The following is a 17,270-nucleotide window of genomic DNA, read 5'->3' as shown; positions in this document are numbered from 1 at the left end:
CTGAGCGATCACATGAAAGAGTTACGTGTTTCTTAGGGTTTGATCACAACTTGCTATGAACCCTGCTGTATCTCCCAGGGGTATTTTGATGGGTATTTGATTATAGTTACGAGATTAATGAAATCCAATAAGAGAACAGGCACTAAATGAATCCGTGTAATTACAAAATAACAGATGCTGTATATTAAATAAAACGGCAAATATCCAAGAATCCCAGCTGCTCACATATTCAGGACGCTCCCTGCTGTCTGATACAGAGAGGAAATGTGAGACAGACTGGGAGTCTCAGTAACGACACTGTGTGGAATGTAATATGGACTGGCTAAGGGGCATTCACGATGAGGAATTTACTGCATTTGCAGGTGGCCAAATACCATATAAAAACATTCTTGAACACACACTCTCTTTAACTGTACAGTGGCTGGATGGCAATGGGTTAACAACTGCACCAGAGCAATGTATAGAACACCAAATGTCTAATTCCCCCTGCAGCTCACATTGTCCTGTCTCAGGTTAAATAATCACAGATCGCCATTATTTCTTAGCATTAAGTGGCAGTCATTAAACATGGCATAATACACAGAAGAATTATTTAGTTTAGTTGTAAAAGCAGTTTCAGATATATACGTGCGTGCCAGTTTAAGGTAAGATCCTTTCATTTCTATTAAATGTCTACTTTGATATTGGATTTGTTATAAAATATATATATATAAAAAAATAAAAATGGAGGTCACTTGTACAACTGCCACCCCCCTTTTCACTCAATTACTGAACGCTCCCCACCTCCAGGTAGAATTTAACAACATAAATAATTTAAATATAAGCTTTTTTACCTTTGGGTAAGAAATCATCTTACATATTTATTGCTCATCCTCCTTTTAGAGAACATGGGGGGATTGTACAAGAGTAAATACAATAATGTGAGTAGCCTGTAAGTAATGTCTCTGGTATTTCAATGTATTTTTATTACCTAGACGCCATGCTGAGAAAAGACAACAGCACCAAAAAGAAAGAATACGCTACAGAAATATCACAAAATGTTTGCTTAGTCACCAAAAACATGTTCATCGGAGCACAGCGGACGAGCCCGAAATCTCTGGCCAAACATTAGCAGAGAAAACAAAAATGTGAATGAGAGCAGGATGTGTGTCTGGGACATACAACCGTTAAAAAAACAAACTGCATTAAAAGGGTGGGAAAAAGCAGCCACATTCAAAATAGATCAATCAGTGCAACAGGATCAAGAGGACTTTTAATATCTGATCATAAGGCTCTAGAAAAGATATATGTCCTCTAAAAAGAATCTCTCTCTATATAAAATAATCTTATTAATCAGCTGATACCCGTGTCTCTTGTATATACTCGGATATACACTCCCAAAACCAACAGTACTGAAGCTCTGCATTTAACATCGATCAATAACTCCCACAACCTCCAGGCCTCAATTCACACTCCGGGAAACAACAATACTGAAGCTCTGCATTTAACATTGATCAGCAACTCCCACAACCTCCAGGCCTCACCTCACACTCCGGGAACCAACAATACTGAAGCTCTGCATTTAACATTGATCAGCAACTCCCACAACCTCCAGGCCTCACCTCACACTCCCAGAACCAACAATACTGAAGCTCATCATTTAACATTGATCAGCAACTCCCACAACCTCCAGGCCTCACCTCACACTCCTATAACCAACAATACTAAAGCTCTGCATTTAACATTGATCAGCAACTCCCACAACCTCCAGGCCTTACCTCACACTCCCAGAACCAACAATACTGAAATTCTGCATTTAACATTGATCAGCAACTCCCAGAACCTCCAGGCCTCACCTCACACTCCTAGAACCAACAATACTAAAGCTCTGCATTTAACATTGATCAGCAACTCCCACAACCTCCAGGCCTCACCTCACACTCCTAGAACCAACAATACTAAAGCTCTGCATTTAACATTGATCAGCAACTCCCACAACCTCCAGGCCTTACCTCACACTCCCAGAACCAACAATACTGAAACTCTGCATTTAACATTGATCAGCAACTCCCACAACCTCCAGGCCTCACCTCACACTCCTAGAACCAACAATACTAAAGCTCTGCATTTAACATTGATCAGCAACTCCCACAACCTCCAGGCCTCACCTCACACTCCCAGAACGAACAATACTGGTTCCCCCTAAGCATGCTCCAGCTGTTTGAGAGTCTCAGTCAATTACCTCTTCATTCCCTTTATAGTTTACCAAAAGCTGCAACTCTCTGTTAACTTATTTTAGCCATCACTTCCAATTTTCCCCTGAGACCTCATGTCTCAAATCCCCACTGTATCCTTTAGATTGTAAGATCATGGGCTATCTAGCTAGGCACTTTGTATAAGATCTTCAATGGTTAGATCTCAGCTTACAGACAGGGCTCTCTCTTGTATTTGTCTGTGTATATTGTACATTCTCCACTGATTGTACAGCGCTGCATAATGTGTTGGCGCTTTATAAATACCAGTAATAAATAATATTAAATACAGACTATGGCACACATTAGAGTTACCCCTTTAACATGCGCCAGTGATATCCTGAGAAACGGAATATCCTCTAATATTTCTATTTAATAAGACCAAATGTTCTGTCAAGATTGTTGCATCATCTCAGCACAAGAAAATAACTTTAACCCATTTCGTGCCAGTCGGAGGTGTATAACCCACACAGGGCCTATAAATACTGTTTTTGTGCATGGTATAGAGATTGCTGAGGCCAATAATACTTATCACTATTATTCAATTCACAGAAAGCTCTCCCCAGTTCTACAATGATTGCAATATAGAACACTAACACTAACGTGTGGAAAACTCCTGTATGGCTCCATGCTCTGCCTGGCAGCGTGATGCCATGATGGAATCACATGTAGAATATTTCTGTTAAGTATTACGGCTGCACTACGACAGCCTCTCTGAGCACCAACACAAGAATACTGTTAGAATGAAGTGATACAGAGCACGAAGGTTTGGTGAAGCTTCTGCATTTCCCATACAAATCGGTACGGCGATGATAGACTGGGCTATGCCAATCCCAGCACTTGGGAGTCCAAGTTTGGACTGGTTTATATAGATAATACAGAAGGTGGGCAACAGAGGCACAGGCTATGAGTGATAAGAGAGATCTTGTTTTGACTGTTTAAAAACAATGGGACTCACAGTCTCCCTCTAGAGCCGCTACAATACGCTATAAGGGTTATGGTGCTTAGAGAGTTCTTTTACTTTGGGACAACATCATGAATGTTTCAGTGGATCTGGCAAGGCCTTTGGATCGATAGAGGGAGAGGACGAGAAGAAAGTTTTGAGTTTCTGGACAGAATTAGGGACAGTGACCTAAGTATGCCAACAGACTGTTCAGAAATGGAAGATGACAAGTTCAGGAGATTTGAATTAGTTGAACTGGACTGTAGTGTAGTGTAGTGTTAGACGTGACAGGGAATATTTGAATGGCCTACAAGTAACTACTGTTAATAGAAAATAACTCACGTTAGCGCTGAGCTGAGTCGTCAAAGCGGATACTTTTTCCTGAGACGCATCCAATTCTCTTCTTAGCTTCCGGATCTAGAACGTTTTAAAAAGAAATGCTTTAGGCTTTCCTGCTGACTTTCTTAAGAACGAGTATATTTTACCTCCTGAGATTTGATACTAACCTCCGAGTGGCATTTCTCCTCAGGCTACAGAGAGGAAAAAAATACAAAACAAAAAGAAATAGAAGTCATAAAATTGGAAAGCATATTTAAACGAGAGTTGGGTAGCAGTGAATTAATAGAACAGCTATCTCCCAAACTCCAAAAATAGAATAGGCACTTAAATAGGATACTGGCTTAAATGACCTTATTTGGGCTTTTTTTGTACTTCATTCTATTAGGTAATTTACTGGCAAGGATACCCCCACCCCCATCAGTTGGTCAGATTGGGGCCTCAGGAATTTAACACCCGAGAAATAGGTTTTAAACCTAGAGCACATATTGACTCACATTCCTGTGTGAACACTGAGCCTCATAAACAAACTGAGAGCTTGCACAAAGCACTCGATAAGCACAATAAAAAGTACCAATGTGTTTGATTGCATCTCATTGTGTAATATCTGAACAACCCAATTATTGGGAATAACACATGTGGGACATGTTTTACAATGTATCGTGATACAAGATTTGCCCAACTAAAGTGATTCATTTTAATACCTAGTTTAACCCCTTCAGAACCAATACAATGCTGAGACTGCCACAATAAACAAAAAAATGATTTTCCTAACACTAGTTATGAATGTCGGAATGCATTGATTATGCAAATTAACCCACTTGCTAGAGAAAACCAAAAAAAAAAAAAAAAATGTCTAATGCAAGGCCTTGCTCCAGAGCATAGCTAACCGTATTCCAATAAAAGGCATCACTACCTGTAATGAGACAAGCGCCAAGTCTCCCCCATCAGTACTTACTGTTGAATAAACAGACGAGGTACTGGAAACCAGAGATAAGGAAGATCCATGAACTAGAAGGAAAAAACAGACATGTAAGATACAGGATAAAGAGGGGGCTCTGCGTGTCTGTCGTATAGTTGTTTACCATAAACCTGCATGGAGTGATAGTGTTTCGAGCCAAGTACTTTGTCAGCTTTTGATGATTACTTTTGTTTATGAAAAGAAAGAACACACTGAACGCAAACCTCAAATTACACAACTGAAAAACTAAAATTCGTCTTTTGCTTAAGAATGAGGGGTGGTTTAAATGAAGAGCAATGTTTGTGTGAAATGTACCGTCAGAAAAACACATCTATTGTTCTGCACAGTTCATCCCACCACGAAAAAATACAGTGCTATTCATTAAACTGGGAAATGTGGAGAATTCAATTATTAAAGGTTTACAACAATCATTTTGAGTGGGGGATACCTTTTTGGTGTAATATAGCCCCCCTCTCCAAATGAAGAATAATTGCAAAAATAAAAAGTTTTTACTCACCTGAAATCCAGCTTTAGGCCTCTGCCTGATGTCACATGTGCTTTGTTCGGTCCAATCATAGGCTTCTCATAGAGAAGCCGGTGATTGGACCCTTTCGCCAGCTCAGAGCGCATACACGCAAGCTAAGCAGGCGAGTGGAGTAGAAGGAGGTGTAAAAGGTAGGAGGGTAATTTATAAAAAAAAAAACAATACAATTAGCGATGGGAGGCAGTAGGGGGCACCCACACAGGGTGAGAGGGAGGGAACAACTATCTTCCCCTTGAAGGCGCTCTGCTGCCAGCATGCTGTGTGCATGGACAAAAGATATGCACAGAATTTATTTTAGGCAGCTGGGAATAGGATTCTGGGATGCCTAAGGCACGTGTGCTAGGGGTGCAACTATTCCCTAAGCACACAATTAAAAAATACCTCTGTATGTGCAAGTTGATACCTGCACATACTTACTCCCACCACCATGAACACTTCAAATCACTGAAGTCGTCATTGTGGTTGCAGAAACCCTTTAGGCCAAAAAAATAAAAAATACTCTAATTCAGCTAGGCCTCTGACTATTTTATTGTAACCGAATACACCTTCTAAAGGTTCCCTGAAAGGACAAAACTGAACCCTCAAATATAACATGAACCTCACCTTCCTCAAAACCTTCGCGGAATGAGCCTGAGCGGCTCATCGTCCGCGTCTTTTCATCCAATGACATTGAGCTGTTCCGGAAGCGTGTATCGCTGTACGGGTCACAAGATCCATCAGTGTTAGAGAGGCTGTGCGTGCGAAGCATGGTTGGGTTGGACAAACTCATCTGTGCAGATGTAGTTGGACTTGCTGTAAAAAGAAACACAGGCACTCACTAAACACAATCTATGACCCCAGACTGCAAGTACAGTCAGGAGCAATCTGGCTTAAAAAACAAACACCACAAAATGTCAGAATTCAGACATTTATTAATCAGCGAAGTGATCAAGAATTGCCAATGAATTTTCATTGACATAAAATAATAAGGTGGAAATTAGGTTCCTTCCAGATAGTAGGTTATCTGGGTCCCCTGCTTTGATTTTTTATTATATAAGAACGCAAAACAACAAAACAAGATAAAAATAGTTCTACTTAAAATTACTAGAGGTAGAGTTTTACTAAGAGCAGGAAGTGTAGAAATGTATGGGAGGGATCTGGTGGCTGTAATGAATTCATTATTGCTATGTCTTTGAAATGTCCACACAGACACCGTGTTCCAGACTCACCGAGTTGTGAGAAGTTGAATCGGGTCCCACAGGGTGACGTGATGCTGGAACTGGGCGAGAAGGGCGAGTTCATTGTAGAGTCCTGCAGCCCAGTAGTGGAATGAGATCGCAGCCATTCCTTGGCATCCTCCTGGCTGCGGATCTGTGATAAAGGAGCACACCTGTGGCAAAGCAGGAAACGTGAAATATTCAGCAAGACAAGGACATGTGATTAATATAAAACGTAATCTTTCACAGAACTAAAGATACACTGTAAACAAATCTCAGCAACACCTTGTTAAATGGAGTTTGTGGTACAAATACTGATTTAATAACACATTTATTTTTAACTGCAGAGGATTCTAAATACAGGACAGTGGTCAAATTCATGCTTACCTGGTACCATCATGGCTCCTGTATGGTGATATCCCAGAATTTATTTACCTTCAGGAATTAAGTTCATCCTGACATGAAAGGCAGACACTTTGAGATAAAGCTTTACTACTCCTCTACTTCGCGTAGAATCCCGATCCTATCAATATACCGAGCATATACACAGCTTGCCCCTCCTCTTCCTTTAAGTCGAAAACCACTTAAAGGAGAGGCAGAATACCTGATAGGATGGGACTCAAAAGGAGGAGCAAAGCTTTTCAGGATCTGGTGTACCTCTCCAGTCGGGAAGGACTTTGTTCCAAAAGATAAAGGTTTCAAGGACTGTATTCATATTAGGATGAAAATATGAGAACAATAATTAACCATAATCCTATAAAACATGTCATGGTCAAATGGCCAAAAAAATGCAATCAAATCGTGAAAAATTTATGGATATTAAGAATTTAATTCTCCTGATGTTAGAAGTTGAATGTAGGATGGCACCAATACTGTTAATCCGCCGGACTGCACCACACTGCTTACATGTCAAGGTTGCATACCCAGAACAGACATCAGGCCACATGCAGAAAAATCCTATCTCAGACATGGTGGATGGCAAACCACTTCCACTTGATCAGACACAGAAAAACAACCAACAACAATGAAGACACAAAAAGTCAAGGCCACAACATTTTATGAGCCACTGAAAGCACTAATACCTGAGTCCTTTTCTAGGTAAAGTGTTCCTATCAAGGTGCTGGTCACTGCGGCAACATTGAGAGAAAAACAAAAAGCTTCAGAAGAGAAACAAGAGTAAAGTGGCAGGAGTAGAGAGGAAATGGAAAGAATTTGGGTGCTTCACTGTGAAGGCGTACAAATTCTGTATTTACATGAAAACGTGCAAATAAGACCACAAGAGACGTGCACAGTGTACAGGCACAAGACACGTTTGTGAAACGACAACTTCTTTAGACGAGCATTATAACCAGACTTTTTTTTTTTTAAATATGTGGGAGGTCTATAACAACTCTACCGTTCTTAGCTATAATGTGATATTGCTATAACAGATGGCACAGCACTGACAATGGTCTAAAGTGAAGGGAATATAGGATGATAACCATATGGAATTAATAATGAGGGAATGCCTGGGTGCAAATTCTGTGACATTCTCTCTCCAATCATCACAGATTCCAGGGCTGAAGTCTAGGGACAGCTACTTAGTACAGATCGCATCCAAACATCCGTAATCAAAGTGCAGTTTAATGACCTCTCAGATAGCCGTAATGCTATTTAAGCGGAGGTCTATAGATATTTGTAATACTTGGGAGCTAAACAGATTGAGAAGACAACTTCACTTTTTTATAGCCAGGAAAAAGGATCCTTCAATCTGCTTTATATCTAAAGCTCCGGTAAGCTGGAGCGGGAAGGATTTTAGGAACCAGGAAAGCAGCGCATCCGTAGAACCAAAAATAAATAGTAAAACTAGATACAAACAATATTTTCTGGAGCAGGAGTCCCTGGCCCTAGAGGGCTCACTTGCTATTATAATTTAAATAGTTGAGGAATTATTGTGTACAATAATGTAAAAATACATATATATATATATATATATATATATATATATATTAACTTAAACGATCCCAATATCAAACACAAAAAGCACAGCTGATAGCACATTGCCGATACAAGCATGAGAACATGAGATGGGGCTATAGATGGATAACAGAATGAGCGTGAATGACATGCCGTAACGAAGCTGTTGGCCAGGGGGAAGGCAGTGGGATGGCTCTCCCAGGTCAAATCACTGGAAGGCTCAGCCAGACAGGGCTGTTTACATTCAACAGGTATCAGATCTCAAAGCTCTGGTGCCCACAAGACAATTGGCATGGCAGATGTGAGCAGCGCTGACAGACAGTATTACCTGTCCTGCTTCCGGGGCAATGTATTCCTGCTGAATTTAGGGCTTTCAGCAGGAGAAGACAGAGGGCTAGAGGAACAGGAGAACACATTAAGCAGAAAACAAAAATACATCATGTTAGTTTAATTGAAACATAAGGTCCCTCTGACTGTGAGCAGTGACATCATGACCTTTTTGTTATGGAGGTGTTATATGTTTACTAAGTCTAATGTGGTTTGAATGGTAAAGGTATTTACCATTCAAAGCTATTGAATTCAAAGCCAGTAAAGCTATTGTCCCCTGCTGTCTATATAAAGAAAGACATCCAGACACAGAATCTGCAAGTACATAACTTTTTTTTATGAATGGGTAGCTACTGATTGGCTCAGTGTTTCAGCTGACCGTTCTAAGCCATTCAGCTTGCCCCGCATTGGCGGCAGTCCGTTCTTCCTTTAGCTGAATTTCCAAAACTGGACAGCAAGGAACAACAATGGAATGCAAACTTTAGGGTTAAACAGTTTGTGAAAGGTTTATCCTCTACGGGCAAAGAAGCGCCAGACCTCCTCGCACCATAACAACTTAAAGCAACACTATAGTCACCAAAACAACCTTAGCTTAATGAACCAGTTTTGGTGTATAGATCATGCCCCATGAAGTCTCACTGCTCAATTCTCTGCCATTTAGGAGTTTAATCACTTTTGTTTCTGTACATGCAGCCGAAGCCAAACACCCCCTGGCTGTGACTGACACAGCCTGCATGGGAAAAAGTTTCATTTTCAATCAGTTGTTACTTACTTTAAAAGTTTTTATCTCCTGCTCTGTAAATTGAACTTTAATCACACTCAGGAGGCTCCTGTAGTGTCTAGCAAGCTACTAACTGAGCAGTAGATAAGAAATTCTAAATTAAACAAACTTTTCAATAAAGAAAGTTTAATTATTAGATGACTCTTTGCAGGAAGTGTTTAGGAAGGCTGTATAAGTCATGTGCAGGGAGGTGTGGCTAGGTTTGCATAAACAAAGTGATTAACCTCCTAAATGGTAGACTTGTGTGGTGAGACAGGGGCATGATCTATATACCAAAACTGCTTCATTAAGCTAAAGTAGGTTTCGTGACTATAGTATCCCTTTAATTTTGATTAAGTTGTTATGGTGCCCTGACAGTTCATTTAACTCCCAAGGCTTGCAGTGGGGAGTAACCTTTAGGGTTATCTAGTAGTGTAGGACTTGAAAAGATCCCTCATGCAAACATATTAAGAAAGTACATCTAATCAAGTTACAATTCTGCATGTAATAAAAATTACATTAATAAAATTTGCCAAAAGAAAAATGGCCAAAGTGCTAAAAGTGGAGCTACCATAGAAATCAAATGGCCATTCAAATAAGTTGCATTTGTTTCCATAGTAATAATTCCTCTTTTAGAAGTTGTGTCCCTTTCAGTTGGAGATAAACGGTCTTCAGTAGGACATGAAACTACCTGTGTGTGAAGTTCCCCAACTGGTACTAACCTTTCGGACAGCGTGGTCTTAATGCTGTTGGTTCTCATGAATGGAGTGAGGGATTCGTCCCGGGGGGTGGCTGTTAGAGCGCTTGGTGAGTTATTGCTTATTCCACTGCTCAGTGATATATCTATCGACTCACAGCTGGTCTGGAGGCTGCTTACTGTCTGGAATCCTAGCTCCTCTTTACTCACGGCAGATGAGCTGCTGCCCACAGTTCCCCAAGTGAAGCTGCCGGAGGGAACCGAGTGTGCAGACCCTGGGCTGGATGCCAGAGAAGAATGATTGAGATCCAGACTCTTGCCGTAGAGGGGGCTGCTTCCACCACTGCTCAGGACAGCGCTCCCAGATGGAGAATCAGGGTTTGATTGTGCAGTCATGGTGGCGTGTGGGTTGGAAATTATTACAGAGTTTTTCATATTTTCAGCAGTTGTAATAGGGACTTGTTTAGCTGGTTTTCCGCCAAAAAGTCTGTAAGATATAAATGGAACAATAACATTTGATCAGATATTATGATAGCAGGAAATCACGGATATCAAAATGTTGCAAGTGCATTATTTCGAACAGGTGTACTTAGCACTTTACAGGTTACATTACAGTACTAGGAGGTACAGTAAGTTCAGTAGGTATACAGTGTATGTATATTTATTTATATAGCACGAACAGGTGTACTTAGCACTTTACAGATTATATTACAGTATAGCGAAGTACAGTAAGTATACAGTATGTATACTGTGTACTGTGGGTGGGTATACAGTGCATGTATATTTTATTTATATAGCACGAAAAGCTCTTTTGAACAGGGTCCTCTTCAACCTATTATTCCTTTACGTTTTTTTTGTAATTGTCCTATTTATAGTTAAATCCTCCCCTCTTATAATATTGTAAAGCACTACGGAATCTGTTGGTGCTATATAAATGCAAATAATAATAATAATAACAGGTGTACGCAGCACTTTACAGGTTAAATTACAGTAAAGGGAGGTACAGTAAGTGCCGTAGGTATTAAACGTATGTATATTTTATTTGTCAAGCACAGGTTACATTACAATCGAGAGAGGTACAGTGGAACCCCACAGCACTAGAGATCAATTCAGTTTCCCAGGTCCTTCTGTAATCCACTCAATAATCCGAAACATGAAATACCCACTAATCTGGAACTTACCTGCGCAGAGTTGGTGACGACACATCAGGATACTTGTTCCCTTGGCGAGACCCATTAGCAGCAGACTGAGAGGCCGGGTTAATTTTAACCGAATTACAAGAGGCAGCACTTTCATTATCCGAGGAGATTCCTTTCTCTTTGTCCGTCTGGTTAAGAAGTCCTGATACAGATGTGCCGAGGCCCAGTTTGTAGGGCTCTCTGAGTTTGGGGACCGCAAGTCCTGCAGACTTGCTGCTTATATTGGAGTCTATGCTGCTGGTACTAGAGCGGTTTCCGGTTCCGCTCCGGGATTTGCTGGGTCTGGGTAAGCTGCGGTATTGGAGGTTACTCCTGGCACTAAGCTGGAGGTATCCATCATCGTGGTTCTGAGAACTATCATCACTGGCCTTGCGGTTAGAGGACCTGCCTATGAGCCCTGAAGATTTTGGCATTTTGCCCAAGGTGGCAGAGCCACTAGTGATTGTGGCCCCACTAGCAGTAATCATAGGAACTCCAACCACATTTCCACCCTGCTTCTTAAAACCAAAGGTGTTGGTGTTTGTAGTAATAGTTCTCTGAGTATTAGATGGAGGCTTTTTGGATTCATCACCACTGCTGCGTCCTGCATCTGAAGGAGAGCGCTTGATGTGGGTGGCTTTTGGTGACAGACGTCCTTTTTCTGATACCTTTACATCATCTGTCTTCCCTGAAACCAAAAAATGCAGAACAATAAATATGCAACCCATTATATCAACCATACATCACCCTCATTTAATGCCCCCAGTGCACCCCTGCCATTAAGTGTTCCCCCACATTAATAGCACCTCGCAACGCTTCCATTAAGGCAGTTCAGGGCATCTCTTCCATTAAATACCTCCTGTGCCTCCGTTCCCGGCACTGGGGGTACCCAGTGTCTCCCAATCATTACATACACCCTTCTATTGAATACCCGCTGTGCCTTCCCCTTCCATTAAATACCCGCTGTGCCTTCCCCTTCCATTAAATACCCCCTGTGCCTTCCCCTTCCATTAAATACCCCCTGTGCCTTCCCCTTCCATTAAATACCCCCTGTGCCTTCCCCTTCCATTAAATACCCCCTGTGCCTTCCCCTTCCAATAAAAAAACCCTTTGCCTCCCTTCTATTAAATACCCCTTGTGCCATCCCCTTCCATTACATAACCCCGTGCCTCCATTCTATTAAATACCCCATGTGCCTTCCCCTTCCATTAAATACCCTCTGTGCCTCCCAAGTGTCTAACAGTCTCTTACTCTGAGAAACTCTTAGTCTTGAATTTGAATTCCAGCCACTGGCCCCTCCATTTGTGGACTCTGCCATCTTAAAACTCTATCTCCCTCCACTCCTTCACCATTCAGTTTATGAATGTAAAGCAGAAAAGCTGATGTTCCTGTATTGATGCAGTATATGAAAGCAAGCTCTGCCTGTTCTACATGCTAAAGCTATTTCTGTTCTGCAGATGTATGTGCTGGGTGGTGCTTACCTGATCCCGGGGCTTTGAGAGCACCTGCTGCAGCTGATGCCTTTGTCCGTGGGCTGGTAATTCCAACTTGCGCAGTCATCCCGCGCCTCCATGAGCCAGTCTGTGCGATGACTGTGTTCTTCCTCCCAGATGTGCTTTTATCAGATTCATCGGACACATCAGAGGGATTTTTTCTCCACTTACAGGTGCTCTCCATCTTTATCCCACTGTCTAATCCACCATTGGATCGTTTCACTTGGTCTCCAGACCACGGAGAATTGCGATCACCGTGAAGGTGTTTGTCCACATCGGGCTAAATAACAGGGATTGTAAAGAATATGTGAAACTATGAAAACGCATAGAGGATTAATGCAGCAAATCTCCTTTCTTTACAACCATCTAATCTCCAGAAACCAAATAATACATCAAAAGCCAATGACAAATGTTGGTAAAGGTACAGTACTGTGTATTGTACTGTACAATAGACGGAGTACATCTGGGGTTTTGATCTATTGTACAATATATCTCTGTATTGTGCTGTATTATTAGCCCATATTGCCTAAGAAGGATCCCGTTTTGTTTTAACAACATATTTTACAAAATAGTGATGTGTTGATTGTGAAACTGTGAATTTTCATAAGTAACAAATAAACATGTATGTATTAATATCTGTAATTACAAAAAGTACCGTATATACTCGAGTATAAGCCGAGTTTTTCAGCCCATTTTTTGGGCTGAAAAACCCCAACTCGGCTTATACTCGAGTCAGAGTCTGTATTATGGCAATTTGAATTGCCATAATACAGACTGGGGGGAGAGGGGGGCTGGCAGAGCTGTACTTACCTTTCCTGCAGCTCCTGTCAGCTCTCTCCTCCTCCGCCGGTCCGTTCAGCACCTCGGTCAGCTCCCAGTGTAATCTCGCGAGATTTACACTGGGAGCTGACAGAAGAGCAGAACGGACGGCGCAGAGGAGGAGAGAGCTGACAGGAGCTGCAGGAAAGGTAAGTACAGCTCTGCCAGCCCCCCTCTCCCCCCCACTGAACTGCCACTGGACCACCAGGGAAGGAGAGCCCCCCTCCCTGCCATATATCAAGCAGGGAGGGGGGACGAAAAAATAAAATAAAATAAGAAATAAAATAATAAAAAAAAATTAATAATAAAAAAAAGGGGTATAAGGACCACTATGGGAGGGGGGGGGGGTATAAGGACCACTATGGGAGGGGGGGGGGGTATAAGGACCACTATGGGAGGGAGGGGGTGGGTTAAGGACCACTATGGGAGGGAGGGGGGTATAAGGACCGCTATGGGAGGGAGGGGGGGTATAAGGACCACTATGGGAGGGAGGGGGGGGGGGGTAAGGACCACTATGGGAGGGAGGGGGGGGATAAGGACCACTATGGGAGGGAGGGGGGGGATAAGGACCACTATGGGAGGGGGGGTATAAGGAACACTATGGGAGGGAGGGGGGTATAAGGACCACTATGGGAGGGAGGGGGGGTATAAGGACCACTATGGGAGGGAGGGGGTATAAGGACCACTATGGGAGGGAGGGGGTATAAGGACCACTATGGGAGGGAGGGGGGGATAAGGACCACTATGGGAGGGAGGGGGGATAAGGACCACTATTGGAGGGAGGGGTGTATAAGGACCACTATGGGAGGGAGGGGGGGTATAAGGACCATTATGGGAGGGAGGGGGGGGGTATATGGACCACTATGGGAGGGATGGGGGGGGATAAGGAACACTATGGGAGGGAGAAGGGGGATAAGGACCACTATGAGAGGGAGGGGGTGGGATAAGGACCACTATGGGAGGGGAGGGGGAAGTAAGGACCACTAGGGGAGGGGAGGGTAAGGACCACTAGGGGAGGGGTGAGTCAGGACCACTGGGGGGGGGAGTGAAGGAACACGGGGGTGGGGAGGTAAGGACCACTGAGGGAGGAGGAGGGGAAGTCAGGACATATGGGGGGGGAGGGGGCGGCAAAATTTTTTTTGCCTACGGCGGCAAATATCCTTGCACCGGCCCTGCACACACTGCATTCACACACTGCATTCATGCACACACACACTGCATTCATGCACACACACACTGCACTCATACACACACGCTGCACTCACACACACACGCTGCACTCACACACACACGCTGCACTCACACACACACACATACGCACACACTGCATTCATTATACACACACTGTAAATAAATATTCAATTAATATATTTTTTTTAGGATCTAATTTTATTTAGAAATTTACCAGTAGCTGCTGCATTTCCCACCCTAGTCTTATACTCGAGTCAATAAGTTTTCCCAGTTTTTTGGGATAAAATTAGGGGCCTCGGCTTATATTCGGGTCGGCTTATACTCGAGTATATACGGTAATATATAAAGGCAGCAATGCATTCACTCCACTCTACAATACTTAAAAATAATAATAGATAAATCTTAAACTCTATCTCATGTCATATTATATACATATATTTATATCCTGTCGGGACATACTGCACAAAATATACAATATATCCAGACAGAGCTGACTGCACCGTTAACTAATATACTGTATCTATATCCCTAAAATACACTCAACAATTTTCAACATTACCTGGAATGCTAGTTTTATAGAACAATAATTTCTTCCTATTTAACCTCTTAAGGACACATGACATGTGTGACATGTCATGATTCCCTTTTATTCCAGAAGTTTGGTCCTTAAGGGGTTAAAAGAAAAAGGAAAAGAGGAAGCAGGGATCGGTTGTACGTCTGACTATGTCTGCCTGCCCAAGAGGTTTCCCAGTGTGTCCTATAGAACATGTATTCTAATTTCATGGTCTGATAACAGCTATGTATTTACCTGCACATCCAGATTTTTGCGCGATGAGGCAGGCGTGTTGGCGTATGAACTGATGGAAGAACTGGTGTTTATATCATCGGTGCTCAGGTTATCGATTGTATCGCTGATCCCACTGCTTACTGAGCTACTGTCATCCCAACTGCAAGAACACAAAGCAATAACATTCAAACATCAGCATGCGGCATTATAGAATCCTATTAGAACCTACATACAGCTGTGTGAAGAACAACTCTCACAAATATATCCTGGCCAGATTGAAGTCTTAACATGACAGCCAGCTCTTTGAGCTGCATATTGAAAGCCAGTAACTGCTTCCAGCACCAAGATTAACCACAGAAGGCACAAAACTGTCCGATAGCTGAAACATGGCCTTATAATGTTCAGTCGTGTCTCGATTCATAGGTGTTAAAGACAATATAATCTTTCAATTAATTTTGTGTACTTCAATAATTCATATATCAATCACACACAACATGCACATATAAGTAGTAGTATTTTAAATAATAATACTCAAATTATCCTTCAAAATAGAGGCAAGTACAAATAATCCAACAACTTCAAGGAAGTGAGGAGGGTCCTGCTCAAATATTAAAAGGTCTCTGAGAGAAATGGAAGCAATATTTTCAATAAGCTGTTTTCATTGTTCATATCTATTTCTGTCAATCTATATATATATATATATATATATATATATATATATATATCCCCAGCACAATATCCCACACAGTGTTATTAATGGCCAGCAGTGCTATCAAGATTCATATATTTGTTGGCGCTATATTAATAATAAAATAATAATAATAATATATACTAACTGATGCTACTCACTTTAATAAAGCTATAAAAGCACAATGACACAGGACAGCAGTTACAATGCCGCATGTCAGAGAGATTAATCAGTGGTGGTGGTGAAGGGGGTAGCACGAGAATGCACTGTGTGGGGAGGGGGGTGGGAGGCATCACAGAGCAGGCATGGAACACAATAGATTGTTATAGAGAGGATTCCAAATGTGATTGCACACATCAGAGAACATTGAAAGTAGAATGTACAGTGATTCCCATGCCCATATATTAATACTGTATCACTTTTATCGGATATCACTCCATAAACAGGGATCAATAGTAAAAAAAAAAAAAAAAAGACAAAGTGGAATACTCAAACCAAGTGTTACAAAGTATTTACCGAAATAACGCAGAGAAGAGCCTAATTTATTATTTTCCCCTGTAATGCTGAGCTTGAGAGTCCATTAAATAGAGCCCCGGGCTGTAACTAGAAAACTGGTAAAACTTGTTTCTGGGGCCTCCTCAGACAATGGTTAGACAGCAGTGGCTGCAGGGGAATGTGATAAGGAGGAGGTGGCCATGGGAAGGGGCCAAACTAACAGGATTAAGGCAAATTCACTTAGTAAGTCCAGATCTATCCTAGCCAAGAACAAAAATAAATAAAAATTGTACATTGACCCCCAAGAGACTGACATTTAGCCCTAAGTCAGCACAAGACACGAAAGAAGAAACAATTACCAATGAACATTGATACAGCGCAATTCACAGATCGGAGCTCCCTCATTCTTTATTAAGCACTTATTCACCTTCACCTCCGGTTAGAAGGTAAGGTAAGAAAACAGCGAGATAAAGGGAATGTAAAGTCCAACCCCCCCTGGCAAACTAGAAACAGTCTGATTCCCAGAGTTTTAATAAAATATAACTAATAACAGTTATCCGCATGCCTTCTAGTCCTGATTGCTAATGTGTATTTCTGAATAGGATGTAAATAAACTGTAAGCTCCAGGGCCCAGGGCAAACAGTAAATGAAATGTTTGGGTTTATCCC

General features: G+C 41.9%; 1 protein-coding gene across 8 annotated transcripts in view; it reads right to left on the bottom strand.

Moving 5' to 3' along the window:
• The window catches only part of NAV2 (neuron navigator 2), a 322,958-nt gene that overhangs the window by 24,420 nt on the left and 281,268 nt on the right, over positions 1 to 17,270 (bottom strand). For 6 of the 8 annotated variants that reach the window (XM_063438399.1, XM_063438395.1, XM_063438396.1 and 3 more), the window contains 11 exons: positions 15,441 to 15,579; positions 12,611 to 12,902; positions 11,133 to 11,817; positions 9,977 to 10,438; positions 8,496 to 8,561; positions 7,294 to 7,338; positions 6,224 to 6,384; positions 5,619 to 5,807; positions 4,469 to 4,521; positions 3,681 to 3,704; positions 3,517 to 3,591 (listed from right to left, as the gene is read on the bottom strand). In XM_063438399.1, the coding sequence (XP_063294469.1) occupies positions 3,517 to 3,591; positions 3,681 to 3,704; positions 4,469 to 4,521; positions 5,619 to 5,807; positions 6,224 to 6,384; positions 7,294 to 7,338; positions 8,496 to 8,561; positions 9,977 to 10,438; positions 11,133 to 11,817; positions 12,611 to 12,902; positions 15,441 to 15,579 (2,191 nt within the window). The remainder of the gene's footprint in view (positions 1 to 3,516; positions 3,592 to 3,680; positions 3,705 to 4,468; positions 4,522 to 5,618; positions 5,808 to 6,223; positions 6,385 to 7,293; positions 7,339 to 8,495; positions 8,562 to 9,976; positions 10,439 to 11,132; positions 11,818 to 12,610; positions 12,903 to 15,440; positions 15,580 to 17,270) is intronic. The other 2 variants (XM_063438397.1, XM_063438398.1) reach the window with 1 other exon arrangement.

Source organism: Pelobates fuscus, chromosome 12 (assembly GCF_036172605.1).
Source record: "Pelobates fuscus isolate aPelFus1 chromosome 12, aPelFus1.pri, whole genome shotgun sequence".
Classification (NCBI taxonomy): domain Eukaryota; kingdom Metazoa; phylum Chordata; class Amphibia; order Anura; family Pelobatidae; genus Pelobates; species Pelobates fuscus.
The sequence above is the reverse complement of the archived record's forward strand: the minus strand, read 5'-3'. Positions and strand labels throughout refer to the sequence as shown.